This window comes from Scyliorhinus torazame, chromosome 10 (assembly GCF_047496885.1).
Source record: "Scyliorhinus torazame isolate Kashiwa2021f chromosome 10, sScyTor2.1, whole genome shotgun sequence".
Classification (NCBI taxonomy): domain Eukaryota; kingdom Metazoa; phylum Chordata; class Chondrichthyes; order Carcharhiniformes; family Scyliorhinidae; genus Scyliorhinus; species Scyliorhinus torazame.
This window is the reverse complement of record NC_092716.1, coordinates 256,049,827-256,072,395: the sequence shown is the minus strand read 5'-3', so window position 1 is coordinate 256,072,395 and position 22,569 is coordinate 256,049,827. Positions and strand designations below refer to the sequence as shown.

At 45.5% G+C, this 22,569-nt stretch overlaps 1 protein-coding gene across 12 annotated transcripts in view; it reads left to right on the top strand.

The window, feature by feature from the left end:
* The window catches only part of nav2a (neuron navigator 2a), a 1,224,858-nt gene that overhangs the window by 1,054,154 nt on the left and 148,135 nt on the right, over positions 1 to 22,569 (top strand). For all 12 annotated transcript variants that reach the window (XM_072466710.1, XM_072466713.1, XM_072466705.1 and 9 more), the window contains 2 exons: positions 12,909 to 13,047; positions 17,291 to 17,576. In XM_072466710.1, the coding sequence (XP_072322811.1) occupies positions 12,909 to 13,047; positions 17,291 to 17,576 (425 nt within the window). The remainder of the gene's footprint in view (positions 1 to 12,908; positions 13,048 to 17,290; positions 17,577 to 22,569) is intronic.

Genomic DNA, 22,569 nt, shown 5'->3' with positions numbered 1-22,569 from the left:
GAAGCTAAGCATTGCGTGGCCCTTGTTTGTTTTTCTCACAACGTGTACACCTTTAGCCAACTGTGATTTGTAAAGATTGAATTTGTTCAACTCAGCCATAATTCTTGCAGGAAAACGCCAAACACTTCTGTGCCGACGTGAAGAGAATTGTTGGTTACATGAACAGAGTCAGTATTTCCTATGTATATGTCGCGTTTTAATGAAATGGTGGGATAGCTTTCGGGTATTAGTGGGGCACAAACCGAGAACATACTGACTGGCAGATCATGGATTTGATCCACTCATCATCACCGGCTTAAACAATTGGGATAGCTGGTGTGAAGGAGCAGTGCAATTTCACACAGTTACAGAATTGTTACAGCTCGGATGGAGGCCATTCAGCCCATCACACCTGCCCCTGTTCTCCAAATGAGCATTATGACTTTGTGCAGTTCCCCTGCCTTTTCTCCGTATCCCTGCACATTGCGTCTATTCAAATAATCACCTCACGCCTTCTTGAATGTCTCGACTGAACCTGCCTCCGCCACACTGCCAGGCAGTGTATCCAGACCCCAACTGCTTGCGATGTGAAAAAGGATTTTCTCACATCACATTTTCTTCTTTTGCAAATCATTTTTAATCTGTGCCCTCTCGTATTCAATCCTATTATGAGGGGAACAGCTTCTCCCTGTCTACTCTGTCCTCATGATTTTGGACACCTCTATCAAATCTCCTCTTCGCCTTCTTTTCTCCAAGGAGAGTAGTCCCAACCTCTCCAATCTATCCTCATCATTGAGGTTTCTCATCCCTGAACTATGCTGGTAAACCTCTTGGGTGGGATTCTCCCAGCCCCGCGCTGGGCCGTAGAATCCCCGCAACCGCGCCACGCCACCCCGACGGCGGCACACAATTCTCCGCAGAGTGGAGAATCGGCACCATTGGCCATTGGCGCCGGCGCGTTTGGTGCGGCGCCGGTTGCAGGCCGCTCTAGGCGGCCGCGCCGCTGATTCTCCGGCGGGAACTCTGCGCGCAGGGTCGGGGGGTGGCCTGTGGGGGCAGGGGGGGGGGGGGCTCCGACCCCGGGGGGGGGCTCCGACCCCGGGGGGGGGGCCTCCAATGGGGCCTGACCTACAATCGGGGCCCACCGATCGGCGGGCCGGCCTCTTGCTCACCGGGCCTATTTTCTTACGTGCCGGCCCCTGAACTCCCGCGCCATGTTGCGTCGGGGCCGGCACGTTGAGGGAGGCCACCACGCATGCGCGGGTTGGCGCCGGCGCCACTGCGCATGTCCTCGTTGACGCCAGCACCACTGCGCATGCACGGGTTGGCGCGGCGCACAGCGGCCCCCTGTAGGGGCCAGAATCGGTACTCACAGCGGCCCGTTCATGCCGTCGTGAAACGCGATGGCGTTTCCAACGGCGTGGACACTCTGCTGGCGAATGGGAGAATCCCGCCCCTTATGTGCTCTCTCCAATGCGTTCACAATCTTCCTATAGTGTGACGTCCAGACCTGTACACAATATTCCAGCTGAGGTCTAACTAGTGTCTTGTATAAGTTCGGCATAGCCTCCTTGCTCTTGTACCCTGTGCCCCTATTAATAAAGCCCAGAATACTATCTACTTTAGTAACTTCTCTCTCTACCTGTCCTGCCACCTTCATTGATCTGTGCACACCGACAACCAGATCCATCTGCTCCTGCACCCCATTGAGAATTGTACCCCTTATTTTATATTGTTTTCCCATGTTCTTCCTACCTCACACTTCTTCGCATCAAACTTCATCTGCCACATATTTGCACACTCCACCAACTTGCCTACGTCCCTTTGAACTTCTACACTGTCCTCCTCACAGGTTACAATACTTCCAAGTTTCATGTCATCCGCAAGCTTTGAAATTGTCTCCTGTATAGCAAGATCTAGATCATTAATAGAAATCAGGAAAAACAAGGGTCCAATACTGACCCCTGAGGAACACCACAGCAAATCTTCCTCCAGCCTGAAAAATATCCATTCGGAAGTACTTTCTGCTTCCTAATATTCAGCCAATTTCATGTCCACGTTCCTCCTGCCCCTTTTATTCCATGACCGAAATGTTTCCTCACAACTCTGTTGTGTGGCACTGTATTGGCTGCCTTCTGAAAGTCCATGTACACCACATCAACAGCATTACCCACATCGACCTTCAAAAAACTCCAGCAAGTTAATTAAACTCGATTTCCCCTTTAGAAATCCATGCTGGTTCTTCCTAATCAACATATATTTTTCCATATGACTACTAATTCTATTCTGATTGTTTGTAGAAGCTTCCCCACCACAGATGTTGGGCTGGATCCTCCGCCCTGCCTCGCCACATTTCTATTTCACCCCGCCGGCGGGATGCTCCGTTACGCCAACTGATCAATGGGATTTCTCATTGTGGGGCAGCCCCATGCCGTCGGGAAATGACCGGGCTGCCGGCGAAATGGACCATTCCTCCGGAGGAGAGTCCAGCCTGTTAAATTCGCAGGTCTGTAATTGCTGGGCTTATTCTTACAACCTTCTTTTAAACCAGGGCAGAATTCCCTAGTACTCTGGCATCTCCCCTGAGTCTAGAGAAGACTGTGCGCTTGATGGCCAGCAGTTTGTGGCCAGCAGCTTGTGGCCAGCACTCTGCAATTTCCATCGTCACTTCCTTCAATATCCTTTGATGCATCTCATCCATTCCCAATACCATATCAGCTTTAAGGACCGACAGTTTATTAACACTTCCTCCTTATCAATTTTAAACCATTCCAATGACAAGAGTTTTCCCTCTGTCGCCTTGGCCTGAGTAACATCTGCCTCCTTGTTAAAGACGGATGTTAAGTATTAATTTAATACCTCAGCCATGCCCGCTGCCTCCATGTGTAAATTCCCTAATCAAACCTACTCCTCCCTTTATCACCCTTTAACTGCCAGTCTTTTCTCATCATCCTTCTTCTCGGATTTGATTTGATTTATTGTCACATGTACCGAGGTACAGTGAAAAGTATTGTTCTGCGTACAGTCCAGACAGATCGTTCCATACATGAAAAAATACAGGACATACAGCAAAAGACAATGTAAATACATAGACGCAGGCATTGGGTGAAGCATACGGAGTGAAGTACTACTCAGTAGACATGTGTGAAGAGATCATCAGTTCAGTCCATAAGAGGGTCATCAGGAGTCTGGTAACAGACGGGAAGAAACTGTTTTTGAATCTGTTAGTGAACCTGTTAGTGCTTCCTTGGGCGTAGACTTGGCACAGACAGTGACCCAAGCCGATGGGAGGCCGATGCCCCGACCTTCAAAACCCAATGGATGGGAGGCGGGTTCATGTGATGGACTGGGCTGTGATCACGACTCTCTGTAGTTTCTTAGGGTCTTGGGCCGAGCAGTTGCCATACCAGGCTGTGATGCAGCCAAATAGGCATCTTTCTGATAATAATAATCGCTTATTGTCACAAGTAGGCTTCAATGAAGTTACTGTGAAAAGCCCATATGGTGCATCTGTAAAAGTTGGTAAGAGTTAATGTGGACATGTCGAATTTCCTTAGTTTCCTGAGGAGGTATAGGCGCTGTTGTGCTTTCTTGGTCATAATGTCGACGTGGGTGGACCAGGACAGGATTTAGATGATGTGCACCCCTAGGAATTTGAAGCTGTCAACCATCTCCACCTCGGTCCCGTTGATGCTGACAGGGGTGTGTACAACACTTCGCTTCCTGAAGTCAATGGCCAGCTCTTTAGTTTTGCTGACGTCGAGGGAGAGGTTGTTATCGTTACACCACGCCACTAGGTTCCCTATCTCCCTCCTGTACTCTGACTCATCGTTGTTCGAGATCCGGCCCACTATGGTCGCATCATCAGAAAATGTATAGATGGAGTTGGAGCCAAATTGTGCCACACAGCCGTGTGTGTTTATAGGGAGTATAGTAGGGGGCTAAGTACGCAGCCTTGTGGGACCCCAGTATTGAGGACGATCGTGGAGGAGGTGTTGTTGTTTAACCTTACTGATTGTGGTCCATGGGTCAGGAAGTCAAGGATCCAGTTGCAGAGTGAGGAGCCAAGTCCTAGGTTTTGGAGTTTTGATATGAGCTTGGCTGGGATTATGGTGTTGAAGGCGGAGCTGTAGCTTTTTGAACGTTCTGTATTCCTCTTAGTTCTCAATTCTATTTTCACCTGACACCTGTCATAGGCACACTTTTTCTTCTTTATCTTAATTTCTATCTCTCTTTTCATCCAGGGAGCTCTGGATTGTTTGTCTGACCTTTGCATGTTGAGGGAATATGCCTTGACTGTGCCTGAACCATTTCACCTTTGAAGGTAGCCCATTGTTCAGCTACAGCTTTTCCCACTCGGCTAGTTTTTCCCACTAACCTTTTGTTCTAGTCCGTTTTTGTGAAGGGCACATGGCTAAGCTGTAATGCTGCGCCGGATAGGGTAGTTGGGATTTTGTGGGCCCCGGGAAACATGCGGGGAGTGGATAGAAGTGGGCGGGATGTGAGGGTGCTGCCTCCTTGTTGCTGCCACCGCTGCCAATCGACCAGCAGTGGGGAAGGTGCCGGGTGGCTGTTTAGACTAATTGGCCTCTTTCCCAAGGGGTGGGGAATGGGTGGGGCCTTCCTGATCAGGCATCCTGTCTGCCCTACCCCCACTGAATGACTCCATCCTCTGCTCCCCGACTGTCAAAACTGACCCGCACCTTTCCCACGTTGTCGGGGTTTGCCTGATTCACCTCGGCAAACCTGATCTGACTTACCTTAATTCCGGGATCTCCTGCCTTTTGGCTAGTCTTGCCTGGCTGCAGTCCCATCAGTGACCACCAGCGGCAGTGCTTCGATTGAAGAGCTACTGGCACTCCGATTGGCTGGCATCTCTTCAAAGCACGTAATGTTTTCCCTTAATGGGGTGGAAGCCTCGATTGCAGGAAATTAATTGTCTGTGGAATGTAAAATATAGTCATGTTTTCCAAGCCAACTTGATCCAGGGTTGTTCCCAACCTTCTGGCCTGTGGACAGGGCTTCACTGGCACCCTGTAAAACCCAGACCCATGTCCTTCTTAGATTCTTAACTGGTCCACCATGTAGTCAAAACACTGGAGGACCAGTGAAGTAGATAGAATTATATTCCTGTAGGAGTCACTGCCTGCTGGAGTGGCGTGGGGTGGGGAGCGAAGATTCACCAATCCCTGCTTGCTTTCCAGTCTATCTTCTATGAATGGGCAAGTGTAAAGTGGAGGAGACTTCAGCTTCCTGCAGAGTGGAGGGCACATTCATCGCATCAGAGCTGGCAGAGATTCGATGGGCTGAATGGAGGCTTCCTGTATTGTACCATTCTATTTTTAAAATTTTTTTTTAGAGTACCCAGTTGATTTTTTTCAATTAAGGGGCAATTTAGCGCGGCCAATCCGCCTACCTTGCACGGCTTTGGGTTGTGGGGGCGAAACCCACGCAAACACGGGGAGAATGTACAAACTCCACACGGACAGTGACCCAGAGCCGGGATTCGAACCTGAGACCTTGGCGCCGTGAGGCAGCAGGGCTAACCACTGCGCCATCGTGCTGCCCTTGTACCATTCTATAATTTGCCCTATGCTACCGGCCCACCAGTGAAGTGGGCAGGAAGATTGAAAATGGGGTAGCATTTAACAAATGTGTGTTTTTAAAAATAGTTTGAATGGTACTTTCTTCATAGATGGCCAAACTCATTACTCCCCCCCACATCACTGATAATGGCTGGGATTCTCTCCCGGCATCTTTATTGGTGGCGGGAGGCAGCCCGTCATTGACCGTAGCGGGAATTTCTGATCCCGCTGCTATCAATGGGATTGCCTATTGATTCCTCCCCACGCCGCTGGGAACCTGGCAGTGAGTGTGCGCCATCGGCGGGGCCGGAAGATCCCACTGGTGTGAAGAACTGGAAGGTCTCGCTCATTGTGTCCTCCTTTGCCTCTATGAAAGCTTTTTAAAGAAATATTTTTATTAAAATTTTCAATATTTTTACATTTTTACAAAGAATAAACACAAACCCCCCACCTCCCAAAAAAACTATCCCCATATCCTTTGATGGCAACCAGAATCCCAAAGTGTAAGATAAACAAACCCCACCCGGCATGGTGACACAGTGGTTAGCACTGCTGCTTCACAGCTCCAGGGACCCGGGTTCAATGCCGGCCTCGGGTGACAGTCTGTGTGGAGTCTGCCTGTTCTCCCTGTGTCTGCGTGGGTTTCCGCCGGGTGCTCCGGTTTCCTCCCACAGTCTAAAGATGTGCAGGATTGGCCATGATCAATTGCCCCTTTGTGTCCAAAAGGTCGGTCAGGTTATTGGATTTGGGGAATGTGGTGGAGACGTGGGCTTAAGTAGGGTGCTCTTTCCAAGGTCCGGTGCAGACAAGATGGGCCGAATGGCCTCCTTCTGCACTGCGGGGATTCAAGGATTCAATTCAACTCCCATCTCTTGTTGAACCCCTTATCTGCCCCTCCCAGAGCAAAATCCACCTTCTCCAGGTATACGAACTCCATTGGATCTCCCAGCCACGCCGAGGCACAGGGATTGGAGAAGCTGACCTCCACCCCAACAGGACCCGCCTGCGAGCGATCAACGAGACGAAGGCTAAGACATCTGCCCACGTCTGCAACTCTGGCAGGTCCGACACCCCGAATGTGGCCTCCAGGGGACCAGGCTCCAAATCTACGTGTGGCACCACTGACATGGTGTTAAAAAACGACCCCCAAATTTTCCACAACTTCAAGCAGGACCAGAACATACGAACGTGATTAGCTGGGCCCCTCCCACACTGCTCGCAGCTGTCCTCCACCACCTCAAACAGCCGGCTCATCCTCGCCCTCGTTAAGTGCGAACTTTGCACCTCTTGAATCCACCAGAGCCTTGCGCACGAGGTTGAGGCATTAATCCTGCTTCCAAGAAATGTTAACAGATTATTTTCTACAACAAAAAACATTGTGTTAAGGGTTAAAAGTGCTTAATTCCTGTAGGTCCAAAATTCCTTTACATATAACTCCTTTTAAGGGATTCTGCTTTCAGATTTATCATGCAATAAAGAAAAAAATCTGATGAAGTGTGGTATGGTTCTCATGATAATATTTCAAAGGCGTTATAGTTCCATTACATCAGCCTTTTCATTTTTGGGGAGTGAGGCTGCTAACGTTGAGGAATAGCTCTTGATTACCAGCTCAGTGCTCAGAACGTCTCAGCAGCGAAGTTAGTCCCTGCATTGTGTAACCACCGTGCAAGAGGAATTATAACTTGAAAGAAACTAAAATCCTCTGAGGCGGTTTTACAACCGCGAGTAAACCAATCTCACCTGCGTATGCTGCCCATTATTTTAAATATTTGTCCAAAAGAATATATAAATTAGTCACACCATGTAAAGATGGGCCTTGAGTTTGTTCTAAGCATTCAGTTGCACACAATTTGATGCAGTAAGATGGTAAACAAATGTTTGTGAAAGCAAAATGCTGCAGATGTGGGCAAGTAAAACAGAAAATGCTGGAAACACTTAATGGGTCAGGCAACATCTGTGGGACGGTAAACCAAGTGAGTGAGCTGGATTATCACCCAGTCGGGATTACTCGGGGTCCTTTCAAAAATGCTGGGTGAGTCCCGATTCCTGGCGTCCCGACCCCATTCCCGGGCTGTGCAATTTTCCTGAGTGCCTTTAAACGGTGCGGCCTACTCCCTGTCAGAAGCCGTATTCGGCAATCCCACCCTGGCCACTGCATTGAAGAGACAGGTGATATTCCTGCCCCACTGCAATTTTCATGGAGATGAGCCAGGTTTTTAAAGAGCTATGGTTCACAGCCCCTTTGACGTGTTATGAACCCTAGTGTGCATGAGAGAGTTTTTAAAAAGTAAGTTTGAAAGGTCCCCCTGATGCCTCCTGAGGCTCTGCCCTGCAATCCACCTTCCCAAGGCCTCTCATGCCCCTTATGCAAGATACAAACACCTGATCAATTCCAGGTTCGATTCCAGCCTTGGGTGACTGTCTGTATAGAGTTTGCATGTTCTCCCAGTGTCTGCGTGGGTTTCCTCCGGGTGCTCCAGTTTCCTCCCACAGTCCAAAGATGTGCAGGTTACATGGATTGGTCATGGTACATTGCCCCTTAGTGTCCAAAGATGTGCAAGTTAGCTGAATTGGCCATGATCAATGGATGGGGTTAGGGGACGGGGCGGGTGAGTGGGCCTAGGTAGAGTGCTTTTACAGAGTTTCGGGGTGTAGACTCGATAGGCCGAATGGCCTCTTCTGAACTGTAGGGATTCCATGATGAACTAAAATATAAATTCATGTTCGTGTTTTGTATTCATTTATGGGATGTGGGCGTTGCTGGTTTGACCAGCATTTATTGCCCATTTCTAGTTGCCCTTGAGACGGTGGCGGTGAGCTGCCATCTTGAACCGCTGCTGTTGTTGCAAACTTTTTAACTCAACGGCTTCCTCATGAGTCTGAAAGCCATGGTTTGCAGGTGATGTACTATCTCCAATGGCCTTATGATCAGCACCCTTGGCATTGCTTGGTGATGAGACGACAGAGAGACTGACAGTATAAACTAGTCAGAACAGTGCACAGAAGTGGTTAACTCCAAACTGCAATAACAACAAAGAAAAAACAAAAAAGGCACCTGGCTTCCTGGCTGCAAGCCTTTCCAAAGCTCTCCTTGGGTCAACAAAGACCCAAAGCTCATCTGGGGCCAGAAAGCTCTGATTCGGGATAAATAGGGTCTTACTGACATGTTTACAGACGCCTCTGCTTTTTACCCGCCACAGCTCCGGAAATAAAAGCATGTTTGGTGGAGGAAATCTGCCCTGCAGATATTCAAAGAGCAATAAACAACTTACAATCCCATGGCATCTTTCGGGACACCATCATGTTCCAAAGTGCTTTCGAGTCAATGGAATACTTTTGAAGTGTCATCACTATTACAATATAGGGACAGCAGCACCAAGATACAGAGCAAGATCCTGTGATGTATTGGCCAGAACACCAGGACAACTCCCCAGCTCTTCATCCAATATTGCCGTGGCATCTTTCACGTCCACCTCCGAGAGCAGGTGGCGGCTTGGTTTAATGTCTCAACAAAAAGATAGCGCCTCCACTGGTGCAGCTCTCCGTCGGTACTGCACTGGAGTGTCGGTCGAAATCTTTGCTCTCAGAGTCGCACTTGAATCCTTCTGATTCAGAGGCAAGAGTCACAACTCCCTGTTTTTATTCATTCATAGGATGTGGGTGTTGCTGACTGGGCCAGAATCCCTCCATTTCAAAGGACATTGGAGAAACAAATGAAGAGTATGTGCAGAGGTTGCATGTTAGCATCACCCAAGCTGTAGCAATCAGCTGCAACAAGAGTAGAATTATAAATAAATATCAGCTTAGTGAAGTTGAATAGATTTTTATAGGTCATTCTGCTCTTCATTGAATGACAAAGTACAGGAGGCTATACAGCCCATTTTACTTGTGGCAGCTCTTTAAAAAAAGTGATTTAAGTAGTTCCACTCCCCTGTTTGTTATCACAGTGTTGTAAATATCTCCTTTTTAAGTGAATTTCCGTTTCCCTTTTGAAAGTCAAAATTGAGCCTGCTTCCGGCTCCCTTTCAGGCAATACATTCCAGATCATCACAATTCACCTGCTGCCATTTTCCCACCTGCCGCGACAGCTCCCTATGTGGCGGGCCAGCCAAACGTCCATTGTTTTTGGAGGGACTGGAAAATCTCACAGGTGGGCAGGACTGGAAGACCCCACCCATTGCGCTGTAAAAGTTCTCATCAGCCCTCTGATTCCCTTGTCAATTATTGTTGATATTTACTGTAAATTGTACATTCTTTGTTGATGATTTCTTACTCTTGTGTTTACCACAGATTAAGGTTGTTCATTGGTTAACATCCAGAATATTGTACAGAACTCGCACCATTTTAACTGGCATACACGTAGTTTTGAAATCCTAACAGCAATGGGGCTGGTTTAGCACAGGGCTAAATCACTGGCTTTTAAAGCCACCAAGGCAGGCCAGCAGCACGGTTCAATTCCCGTACCAGCCTCCCCGAACAGGTGCCGGAATGTGGCGACTAGGGGCTTTTCACAGTAACTTCATTTGAAGCCTACTTGTGACAATAAGCAATTTTCATTTTTTCATTTCATTTCATTTTCATTTCAATGAAAACAGCCACATAGGGCGCGATTTAGTCGCCACCCTGCGCCCGAAAGCAGCTCAGCGCAGCGCAGCGTGACCGATAAAAGACAGAAGACCCCGCTCCCGGGATCTACCCGGCTTGCAACAACTCGAGAGATCTAACGCAATCTCGCTAGACGTTGCAATATGAGTCCCGCCTATTGTGAGCAGGATCACTTTTTAGCAAATCTGCATCTTAGAGGAAGACAGCTAGTCTCACTTTGATGTGCAGAATCCCGAGACATGGAATCAATCTGCTTCACCTCAGAGACCTTGGACGGGTGCCGTTCAGTACTAGTCTTCACATACGGGGACCAGATGGAACGGCACTTGTGGGAATCTCCCAGGGTTTCAGGGGTCCCCAGGTGCATGCCCTTTGGTAGGGTGGCACCCTGGCACTGCTGGTGCCAGCTGGGCACTCTGGCACTACCAGAGTGGCACCCTGGCAGTGCCACCTGGGTGCAAACCTGGCATTGTGAAGGTGCCCAGGTGGCACTGCCATAATACCAGGTTGGCATTTTCTGCACTGGTGCAATTGGGCCGGGGTACCCTGCGCGGATGTTGGGGGGGGGGGTGGGGTGCCTGTGGGTGCCGGGGCCCCTCCCGCAGTACGTAGGGGCTAGTGGGGGGGTTGCATCCTCAGTACACAAAATGGGGCTATGTCCCTCCTCGGGCACGTGTTCCCCTTTGAGGTCCCTTATCAAATGCATGTTGCGGTTTATAGCTTTCTGTTTCTTGGTGCTCTGAGTGCCAGGACACACACGGATAAACACGCTCGCTATGAGACATTGTTCCCATTTAGTTCATTCGCTCCCATTATGTTCCTTATATTTAAACTGAGTATGTATAGCGCACTTACAAGATTCTCAACAATATTTCAGGTCACAAAAATGAAACATCTCTGTATGGGGAGTGCTTACGTACTGCTTATTATAATAGGTAATCATTATATTCGCTGAGCCTTTTCAAAATAATATGCACAGCTGGTGTGCACATTCATTTAGAGTGTGGTGTGAAATTGCAGCTTTTTTAGTTATTCAAAGAAAAGTGGGTGGAACCCTGATTGTTATCCAGTAACTCTGCTGACGTGTGATTTCCTAAAACTCTTGGGACGTTTGCACTGCTGTCTGCAGGTGCAAGGCTGGCCACCCAATCTGGTGCAGCTGATAATGACCTTTGTCCATGAGGTAACGGAAGATTTCCTGTTTAGAAAAACCACAGCTTCTGGAGATGTGCCCAGAGGAAATCAGTGGATGTGAATGTTCTGCACTGTCGTGGCCAGCATTTCTGCGTGTGTCTTTTGGGATCGGAACTAAAGTTTGAGATTTACTAACGTTCTTCAGCCACCTGTCATTGCAATTAATAGGTGCAAATGTCAACACCTGTAAATGGAGGTGACGATTCAGGGTATGTCCAAGATTGAAGTGATGGAGTGGAGCTTGACCCGGGATCTCTGCTTGGGCCATGCAGCTAACAACTTTGGTGGCAATCTTCCAACAAGAGCTAGATTATAAATATGCTTTCCAATTTGTTCTTTTTTGGGACCTTGAAAGCGCAACTCTAAACACAGATAATCCACTTATGATAAGCGGCTGACATGGCTTTTCGGAAACCCTCTGAATACCTCCCACCCCATCAGCTCACCTTTAGCAGGAATGGTCGTACAGCACCTTCAAGTCTGCTCTGTCATTTGGTAAGACCATGCCTGAATTGCAACACCAAGCCCACTTTTTCAGCCTACTCACCATATCTCTTGATTCCCATAGTGTCCAAAATTATATCAGTCCCAATCTTGAATGTATTCATTGACTGAGCATCACAGCTCTCCAAGGTATAAATATTCCAATAGGTCCATAACCCCCTGAAGGTGGAAACAGGCTCTCAGTATCTACCCAGCAGGGCCTTCAAAGAATGTTACACCTTTCAGTGAGATCAGCTCTCGTTGTTGAGAGCAGAATTAGAAGGAGCAAAACTACATCTGGCCACCCCACGGTGCTGAATATTGGTTCACCCATGCCCTCGGCAAATGAGCGGCACTCCGAGAAATCAGGGCCTGAAACGATTCCTCAAAATACTGCCTCGTGTCATAATTCTCACTGAGGAGCTGTCGATTTTACATCTTCAGATTTGCAACAATTCGCCAGAACGGGCAGATGCTGCACAAAGCAGTTTTCTGCTCTTTGTTAATGTTGGTTAGACCCCCTTCTGATACACCGTCAATAATACACGACGAGTGATAAACGTAACTGAGGCTTTAATACACTAAACAGCAAGCCTCCTGCCTCTGGACCCGAACTGGGTCCGGAGCCGGAGACTTGCCACTTTTATACAGAAGCCTGAGGGGAGGAGCCACAGGCGGAGCCAGCCTGGACATGCCCAGGCATGTACAATACAGAACCATACATATCATGCAATAACGTGGTTTACCACACCTTCCTTGGAATAAATTGACTCCAGAAACCAGAAAATATGTTACAAGGTGAGAAATATTTGAATAAATGATTTACTTAATGACGACACAAAAGGTTTTGCAAAGGTTGTATGGCGCTAACTGGTGAGAGTATCTTGCAGCCTTGTGCACCCTTCCTTTGGTCCACAACCAAGTCTTTTTGCGCCACCCACTGTGGGAGTTAGGCTTCTTGTAAAATGATGGTGGAAGACAATGGCTGGGAAATGTCTGTTTTGTTTGAAGCTGCTTCCAAACATGCCGTGCTAATTGATCTGTGTTTATTTTCCTCTTTAGCTGGGATGACAGCAGTTCTGTCAGCAGTGGGATTAGCGACACAATAGACAACCTCAGCACCGACGATATCAATACAAGTTCTTCCATCAGCTCATACGCCAACACGCCAGCCACTTCTCGCAAAAACCCAGATAGCCAGGTAAAATGTCATTGGGGAATGATGGATCAGTTAAATCTCTCCCTGTGGACTTCAGAGCTTGTAAATTTTCATATCCATTGAAGTGAACAATATCTTTAATCAATCTTTATGGTGTAGTTCATCAATAGCAAAGGGCAAAATCCTGGTACAGATATTTTAAGTACCAATCTCATTTTGGTTCAATCTCATTTTGGTACAATTTCATTTTGGTACAATCTCACTCTGGTACAGATGCTCATGTAACAATCTTCATAGGATCATAAAATCCTTACAGTGCAGAGGGCCATTTGATCCATCGAGTGTGCACCGACCATCTTGTTTTGCTTGTTACGTATTGAACCTTCGTAATTAATTTATTTATTCTTTGAAGATTTATTTTAGAGATGATGGGGAGAATTGATTTCTTTAAATTATTTTAAATGTTCTACCTTTTACACATTTACGCATTCAATGGTCAAGGCCTACTCCGTAGCTACTTACAATGCCTCTTTTGGACAGACCTCATGAAAAGTTAAGAAATAAAACATTCTACAATTCTCAACGAAGTACTCCGCTATTTGCTGGGGACATGTGAGAATAACTGGTTGCCGTGTCTGAGCCCTGAGGGTGTGAATTCAGGCTGTGGCAAAAGGGCATTATTGCATGGTCCATTCTTGTTCTCAGCCAGGGTTCACATTGCACTCACCTGCAGGAATGTGGCACCTGAGCCCCCCTCACCCCTCCATCCCATCTTGTACAAGAAACACAGGGACCTGTTATTATTTTGTTTTGCAGCTACTGTTCTGACTGAGCACAAATCACACCCATGATCGTCCTGTCTGAATAGATTAGTCTCGTGTCTAAATCAATGTGAAAGTCTGGAGCTGACACGTTCTACCTCCGAAATAGTCAGGTGCTTATGCTGTCATTAGTACTGTGTTCCTCGATGCCTGGACTTGCACTGCCCCCGGAATTCACTCACATTCATATTCCTGAATACAAATTACAGTTTTTATATGTGCGTGCTTCATGAGGTTCTCCCCAGTGTACCTGTGTTTACAATGACAACATCAAATCACCACTCTGTTCATACTGATTAGCCATATTGTATCACCATAATGCCGTGAAACGTAAGAGACTGCAGACTTGTCCTTTTCAGTTACAAAGGCAAATTCAAGTCAAGTCCTGAGATATATGTTTTTCTATACATTTTTTCTCCTTAAAATCCTCCCCCTCTTTTAAGACAGAAGACACAGATGGACAAGGTGGTGTGAATAGTTTCAAAGAGAAACCCTCACCATCAGTAACTGTTCCTTGTTTAGCAGAATTTCAGGAAGAATTACTAGTTACATATCATTGGTCTAAACAAGCGTGAAGCAATTTAATTGATGTGCGGTCAGTTATAAACTAGTTATATAACAAATGAACTGTTCTGAAGTGTTACGAGTTACTATACTTTGAGAATTGCTTCATTGATTGAAACCAGTCACTTTCAATCTGTGCATTTGAGCTGTCATGATAGTTGGAATGTGAGTTTCCGTGATTGTACCGCAATGGGTATTTATAATGTAACGGTTCTAACTTATTTATATTTGCTGAAAGGAAGCAGGTGCAATCTCACCCAGGTTGCTGGTCAGATTGAAAACACTCATTGATTAGTTCAAATTATAGAAACATTAATTTGAAATGCAGTTTTGCTTTCTGTGTAACAATGAACTGCATGGTTATTTTTTTAAGAATGCTGTTTCACTGAACCCCTGGGATTTTCTTTGAAATAGTCTATTTGCGCCGCTTTCCCTGGTACAAGGTGCGCTATTCCTCACCTATTCTGTTCTGTGCCGGGTATCGGCACCTGTTACACGCTTGCTTAATATGCCTGTTCTCAATTACAGCCTTTGCCTCTCGATTCAGTCATTTAATTATAACCTAATGTTTCCGCTTCTCGCACTAGGTTCTCCCTCATGACATTTCTTGACTCACATTATTGGACAGTTTAATTCTTGTAGTGGAATAAAATAACTTTGCACAATCGGTAGAATCCCTGCCATGATTTAAATCTGCCAAATGATTTGATGGAAAGATACAGACCACGCAAATAGAGATTCAGGAAAAAAAGTATTTTTTTTGTACCGTGAGGATAAAAAAAATCTATTTTAGGAAAATGTATATTTCATAATCCACATTGTACCCATATTAAATGACTCTGAAAATGGAAAACTTTGGTATTCTAAATAAAGTATTGTTTTCAAAGATGAATTAGCAACTACAGGCATTGTGTGTATAATTTAGGTAATGGCACACATTTCAGGCTGCTACTTTCACTAAATAATACGCCTAACTACATGCCATTGAGTAAAAGGAATTTCCATCGTTGCAGTTCTAAAATATAAATTTTAGTGAAATCCTAGCACCATTAATGAAAATGGATAAACTTTACTTTCTGGTGTTGGTCTTTGACGTCGGAACACAGAGGCCATTTTAATCAAGCTCTGTTGACATGGGAGTTCCATTCCCTTTACTAATTGTACAGGAGTCCTGCTCATGTCTACTATCCAGTCACGCATACTTTCCAGGCAAAGGTAATTTGCAAATTAATAATCCGCAAGGACAAATAGCTTACTGACTAAACTCTGTGAGCTTATACATCAAGAATGAATGCTTGTGCAGATTAGTGGAGCGATGCCGTAGCAACAGGTGCTGCTTTTTATAGGGAATGATGATGGCATTTTGGGAGAGAGAAGGAAGCAACTTGCTGCCATTTTGTTCGGTATTATTCTGTGTTTTAGGGTATCAAGATGTAAGAGCAAGGGGGGGCAGTACGGTGGCGCAGTGGGTTAGCCCTCCTGCCTCACGGCTTCGAGGTCCCAAGTTCGATCCCGGCTCTGGGTCACTGCCCGTGTGGAGTTTGCACATTCTCCCCGTGTTTGCATGGGTTTCGCCCCCACAACACAAAGATGTGCAGGCCAGGTGGATTGGCCACGCTAAATTGCCCCTTAATTGGGAAAAAAAAATGAATTGGATACTCTAAATTTAAAAAAACAAAAGATGTAAGAGCAAGGAGACGTAAAGTCATGAATTTATAAAAAGAACAAAACTTGTGACATTGCGTAATGTTTTCATATATTCACCACTGTAAAGATCGATTTCTGTGTCCGATTACTGCAATCGGAGGGTTTATGACACGGTTTGACCACGTAACCTGTTATGGCTGTACTGCCAGCGTAGATCCAGAGTCTTTCAATTGACAATATTTTGTGGTGTTTAAGCAAAAATGTGGAAGAGTGAAAATGATGCTGATCAAAACATAATTGCTGTATGGAAAAGATGGCCGTAGATGTCATCTTAACTTGTCTATAGTCAGGCTGCTAGATTTGTTTGCATCCAGCATTTTGCATCTTCAGCTTGGCAAAGCATCGCCTTTGAGCTTCTCACTGCGTTTGTCGTCCATTCAGTTAAACAGGCAAACTGAATGCAGCATGGTGGCGCAGTGGTTAGCACTGCTGCCTCACAGCGCCACGGTCCCAGGTTCGATCCCAGCTCTGGGTCACTGTCCGTGTGGAGTTTGCACATTCTCCCCGTGTATTGCGTGGGTCACACCCCCACAACCCAAAGATGTGCAGGCTAGGTGGATTGGCCACACTAAATTGCCCCTTAATTGGAAAAAATGAATTGGGTACTCTAAATTTATATTAAAAATAGTATGTAGTGAGATTTCAACACCGGCTCACAAAGAGTGTGCAGGAGATATTTGATCATAGACATGCTCCAGAACAGGTGTGTATATATATATGGAGTGGAATGTCTAACTTAAGGAAGATAATAAACTGAGCACACCACATATTTCACAGTTCCTGATTCCACATCCTGTGGTGGCACAGATGAACATTTGATGTATCACGATTAATTGTCACATGCTGCCTCGCGGCACTGAGGACCCGGGTTCGATCCCGGCCCCGGGTCACTGTTCATGTGGAGTTTTGCATATTCTCCCCGTGTCTGCGTGGGTCTCACCCCCACAACCCAAAAGATGTGGAGGGTAGGTGGATTGGCCACGCTAAATTGGCTCTTAATTGGAGAAAAAATAATTGGTCACTCTAAGTTTATATTAAAAAAACACTTTTAATTGTCATAGACATCTAGAGGGTGCAAGGCAATGAAACATATTTAAAAAGCTCGGAAACCAACAATAAAACATTTTTTAAATATACGGGGACAAGTATAAAGAGAACATGTTATGTGAAAGTATTGGCTTTTGTTTGTCCAGCCTCAGACAGATGCAGAGAAGCGTTCCGAAAGAAACTCCACTTGGTCTGGTGAAGAAATAAAGAGATCAGACGGTGGCTCGGACAGTGGTATAAAGATGGATTCCAGCTCAAAATGGAGGCGAAACCCATCGGATGTCTCTGATGAGTCTGAGAAAAGCAGCTCAAATAAGAAGACCACAGTCATTTCCCAGACAGGATCCTGGCGTCGAGGGATGACAGCACAGGTTGGCGTCACTACACCAAGGGCTAAAACATCTGCAAACACACTTAAAGCGCATGGAGCAGGTAAGGAGAGTTAGCCATTTAATTTTCGGAAGAAAATTGGAAGTGATCTCTTGCCTACACCCAGAAGGCATCCAAAGACTGCTGCTTGCTTCAGTTATATGTTGTTGGGAGGTGGCTACATCGTTTGAAATGGCTCACCAAGATAACATTGAGCAAGCCTCACACTCGCACCTTTTTCAAAAATTAATAATCTGAATCTGAATCTGAATATTACATCTTCTCATCAACTGTACTCAATGATTTAGTTGAATGAAGTCTCGTTTTAGTCCTCTTTTATCCGTGGTGGGAACGAGAGGACACAGCTGATCAGCACGGTAGCACAGTGGTTAGCACTGTTGCTTTACAGCTCCAGGGTCCCAGGTTCGATTCCCGGCTTGGATCTCTGTCTGTGCGGAGACTGCACGTTCTCCCCGTGTCTGCGTGGGTTTCCTCCAGGTGCTCCGGTTTCCTCCCACAGTCCAAAGGTGTGCCCGTTAGGTGGATTGGCCATGATAAATTGCCCTTAGTGTCCAGAAAGGTTAGGTTGGGTTACGGGGATAGGGTGCAGGCGTGGGCTTAAGTTGGGTGCTCTTTCCAAGGGCTGGTGCAGACCCGATGGGCCAAATGGCCTCCTTCTGCACTGTAAATTCAATGATTCTATGAGCTTTCTGCTCTTAGTGCGTTCGTTAAAAGAAAGTCTTACCAGACCTTCAAGCGAAAAGTAACTCCTCTTGAGTCAATTGTATTTACTGTTCAACAGAGTATTTTCCATGACCATTTGTTGCAGTCATTGGAGTTCATTCGAATCAGTGATCTGTGCTCTCAAACACAAAACCTCTGTTTAACTTTTAAGAAATGGAAGAGGTGTCAAAGTAATGGATGTGAGTTTCAGACCTCAGCTGAAGAGTGGCTAGAGTTGGGGAGCAGTATTTGCTGATTTACTACTAGTTTATTAATATTCTAAAACACAAGTATTTCAGGTTTGTCCACAGCTGACCTGCATGCGTGGGTGAGCAGCCTGGGCTTAGGTCGAGGAAATTGTGGTGGCAAAAAATTAAAACGACGCGGCACAGAAACGGCATGATGAAAAAGATAAATACCTTTGAATGATTTACCACATTATTGCTCAGACTGCTGGCCAAGATGGCACAGCTGTTCACATGGGAACAAGACTTAATTAAAGTTCGGGAAACCTCATCATTTTCTTAGCCAAAATTTCACACAGTGGGTGTTCCATAAAAAATATGAGCAAAATTTTGAAAGTGGGTTTGATGTACTCTGCCACTGCCTATAAAGAGAAAAAAGCGCCAGAGATTAAACTCGAGTCCTAATTTTCTCCCCTCTCACCTTGAAGCCCCTCCCATAGCTGATTTTGTATGGAATCTCACTGCCGATAGGTTATTGGAACTGAAGCTACAGGTCACAATTGTCCAATCTTGGTGGTGTTCAGCAGGCTGCAGTCCCAGCTGACCTGTTCTTAGTGCAGATGTGTTTTTTTCTGAAAGGCAAAATAAGCACTTGGGTGCCGAATCGAGTTTTCACCTTGTTACCCAGCCAATCTTAGATCTTCTTAGTTCAGAGTTGTATTGGATTTAAAGAGCTTTGCTCAGTTCATATCAATCCAACTTCAAGGCATTGTGGCCCAGACCTATTGATGATGTTCTCAGTGGGTTATCAGTGAAACAGCAAAGTTGCTCACAATCCCCCTTTTTCGACAGAATTTCTGCAAACCGCGTTTTGCACATGACCAGGTGTCCTTGTGTGACGTGTGCAAACATACCCTAAGCACTGGCAGTACTTTAGTATATCCCTCGCCACTCACCTCAGTCTTAATGCTCAGCCTTTCCCCACTCTTCTGATCATGATCAAGTCATCCATTTGGACTATAACCAACTGGTGCTATACTCATCATCTGTTCCACTCACTAGCCCGGTGCTTCAGGTGAGCTCATGCTGAAAATTAGAGCTCTAAATGCTTTAAGTACAGGTGAATGGAAAATGCATTGATGGCAACATCTGCTGAAAACGCGGAAAGAAAATCAGAAATATTTGTCCTTGCGTGCGTTTGCACAAATGAGTAAGTACTTTGGCCCAACAGGCACAAGTCGTTAGCAGTGACAGAAATATTTGTGCAACTTATACTGTGCATTAATCTCGCAAAATATTTCCTCCTTCCCCACAAAATGAATGATTATTTAATGAGCTTTCAACAATTTAGAAGATAACGCTGAGATTAAATTAACATAAAACTGGACTGGATTTTCCAATCATTCAGAGTCAGCAGATGGAAAATCTTACCATAAATGTCCTTGTAATACACAGAATAAAGTTCTCAGTCCATGTTCTCAACCATCATACGATGTCAGTCCTTCCAATATATGAATTTCTCACTTAAACCTGGTCCCTTTTTTAATGGTTCTCTCTCGTGGTGTCACTTTAATCATTTCTAGGTTACTTTTAACTTCATGTCAAATTAAGATAATCCACCGACACTATTCTTAATTTCTACTTGTTTTAACTTTCAAATGTTTTACTTCATTTTTAGCAATGTTAATTTTGAGTGTTACTTTTGCGAAACTTGGGATTTATGTCCAACAAGCTTCAAAGGTGATTCCTCATCAATTTTGACACATGAGCCAAGGAAACAAAAACAGAAAATACTGGACAATCTCAGCAGGTCTGGCAGCATCTGTGGAGAGAGAAGGGAGCTAACGCTTTGAGTCTGGATGACTCTTTGTCAAAGGTGGGAGAACAGGAAATAGGGTCAGATTTATACTATTGTGGGGGTGTGTGGAGCATTGGGGCTGAATAGGGGGACAGCAATGGGTGGAGATTGACGAAGACGTCATTGGACAGAAAGACAAATGGAATGTAAATGGGGTGATTAAGGCTAAGAAGGGTGCTGATAGTGGCACATTAAGCGATTGCAATGTGTGACTGGCAAACAATGTTTACAAGAATGTTGCCAGGGCTAGAAAATTGTGGCTACATGGAGAGATTGGAGAGGTTGGGGTTATTTTCCTTGGAACAAGGAAGGCTGAAGGGTGACTTAATTGAGGATGACAAAATTATGAGGGGAAGAGATAGGGTGGACAGGATAAAATTGTTTCCCTTGGTGGAGAATTCTAGATAAGGTATGTGGCAGAAGGTGTAGAGTGGACATGAGAATAACCTTTTTACACAGAGGGTAGTGGGAGTCTGGAATTTGCTGCCCAAGTTGGTGATGGAGGCAGAGACCCTAAACTCTTTTAAAAAGTACCTGGACCTGCACCGTGAGAGCTGTAAGCTGCAGGGCTGTGGGCTGGGTGCAGGAAAGTGGGATTAGAAGGGGCACCTGGGTGTCCTCGGGCTGGCACGGACAAGGTGGGCTGAATGGCCTCCTTCTGTGCAGTAACGTTTCTATGACTTCTATGAAAGGTGTCCAAAAGCTCTTTGATAAGGAGACCAAAACTGCACACAATATTCCACATGTGGCCTCACGAAGGCCCTGTATAATTACAGCAAGATATCCCTGCTCCCTTACTCGAATCCTCTCGCTATGAACACCAGCATACTATTTGCATTCTTTACTGCCTACTGCACCTGCACGCTTACCTTCAGTGACTGGTGTACGAGGACACCCAGGTCTCGTTGCACATTCCCCTCTCCAAATTTACAGCCATTCGGATAATAGTCTGCCTTTTCGTTTTTGCTACCAAAGTGGATAATCTCGCATTTATCCAAATTATACTGCATTTGCCATTCATTTTCCCACTCCCTCAACTTGTCCAAATCACACTGAAGGATCTCTGCATCCTCCTCACAGCTCACCTTCCCACCTAACGTGTATCATCTGCAAATTTGGAGATATTACGTTTTGTTCCCTCATCTAAATCATGAATCTATGTTGTGAATAGCTGGGGTCCCAGCACCGGTTTCTGTGGTACCCCACTAGCCACTGCCAGCCAATTTGAAAAAGACCCATTAATTCCTACTCCTTATTTCCAGGCTGCCAACCAGTTTTCTATCCATCTCAATACACTACCCCTAATCCCATGTGCTTTAATTTTACACATTAATCTCTTATGCAAGACTTTGTCAAAACCTTCTGAAAGTCCAAATATACCACATCCATTCTGAATGGTAGGATAAGTATGGTAATGGAGATAGGGTAGGATGAGTTCATGGAGAAATTTCAAGAGGAAGTTGAGTGTGAAATTCTTGCATCAGAAACATATATATTTCGAGCCAGAGATATTTAGAATCAGAACTGCACACGAGCTGTTAAATATGGATCCTTCATTGTTGCTCCCTAGCAGACTCCCTCTGCTGGGGATTTTCTGTTTAGTGTTGAAGCTGGGGAGTCAATGTTAGTGAATGAATTTAAGGCAAGTGAGACAAACTGTGGACCAGGACAAATACAGCATATGCTATGATTGGGTGCTCGGTGTTTTTGAGGAGGTTTTGGTTTTGTTACAGTCAACCTCGACCAACATCACTGAAGGAGGGCATACAAGCAATGACGTAAACTCAGCTTGACACCCTCCACCACCCCTGATCATGTCAAGAGTCTCTCAGAACTAAAAACGCACGTAGTGCCCTGGCTCCCTTGCATATTAATCACTGCACCCAGCTCTCCCGTTTCCCAGGGTATTTTCCAACTGGATTCAGCAATTTTTGCTGCCAAGTCTTGGTGGAATTCCACTGATGCCTGTAGAGAAAGTGAATTAGCTAATTTAATCAGTAACGTCACACTCATTTTTACAGCATAGACACAGACAATGCTGCTACCTAATGGGATTAACAATGGTCACCTTAGATGACCCAAGCAGAAAGATCCAGTTGTTTAAAAAAAATGATTCCAGGGATTTTGCTTTCACTAATGTCTTCAGTCATTCATTCTTTGTGTTAATCAGTCTTTGTACCCAGAAGTTCTTGATTTCAGTCCAATTGTTACCTTTAACCAGTTTAAACTTGTATATTGCAGTTCAGTTTGATATAATTTTTGGATTTGCTTTATTATCATGAAACTTAGC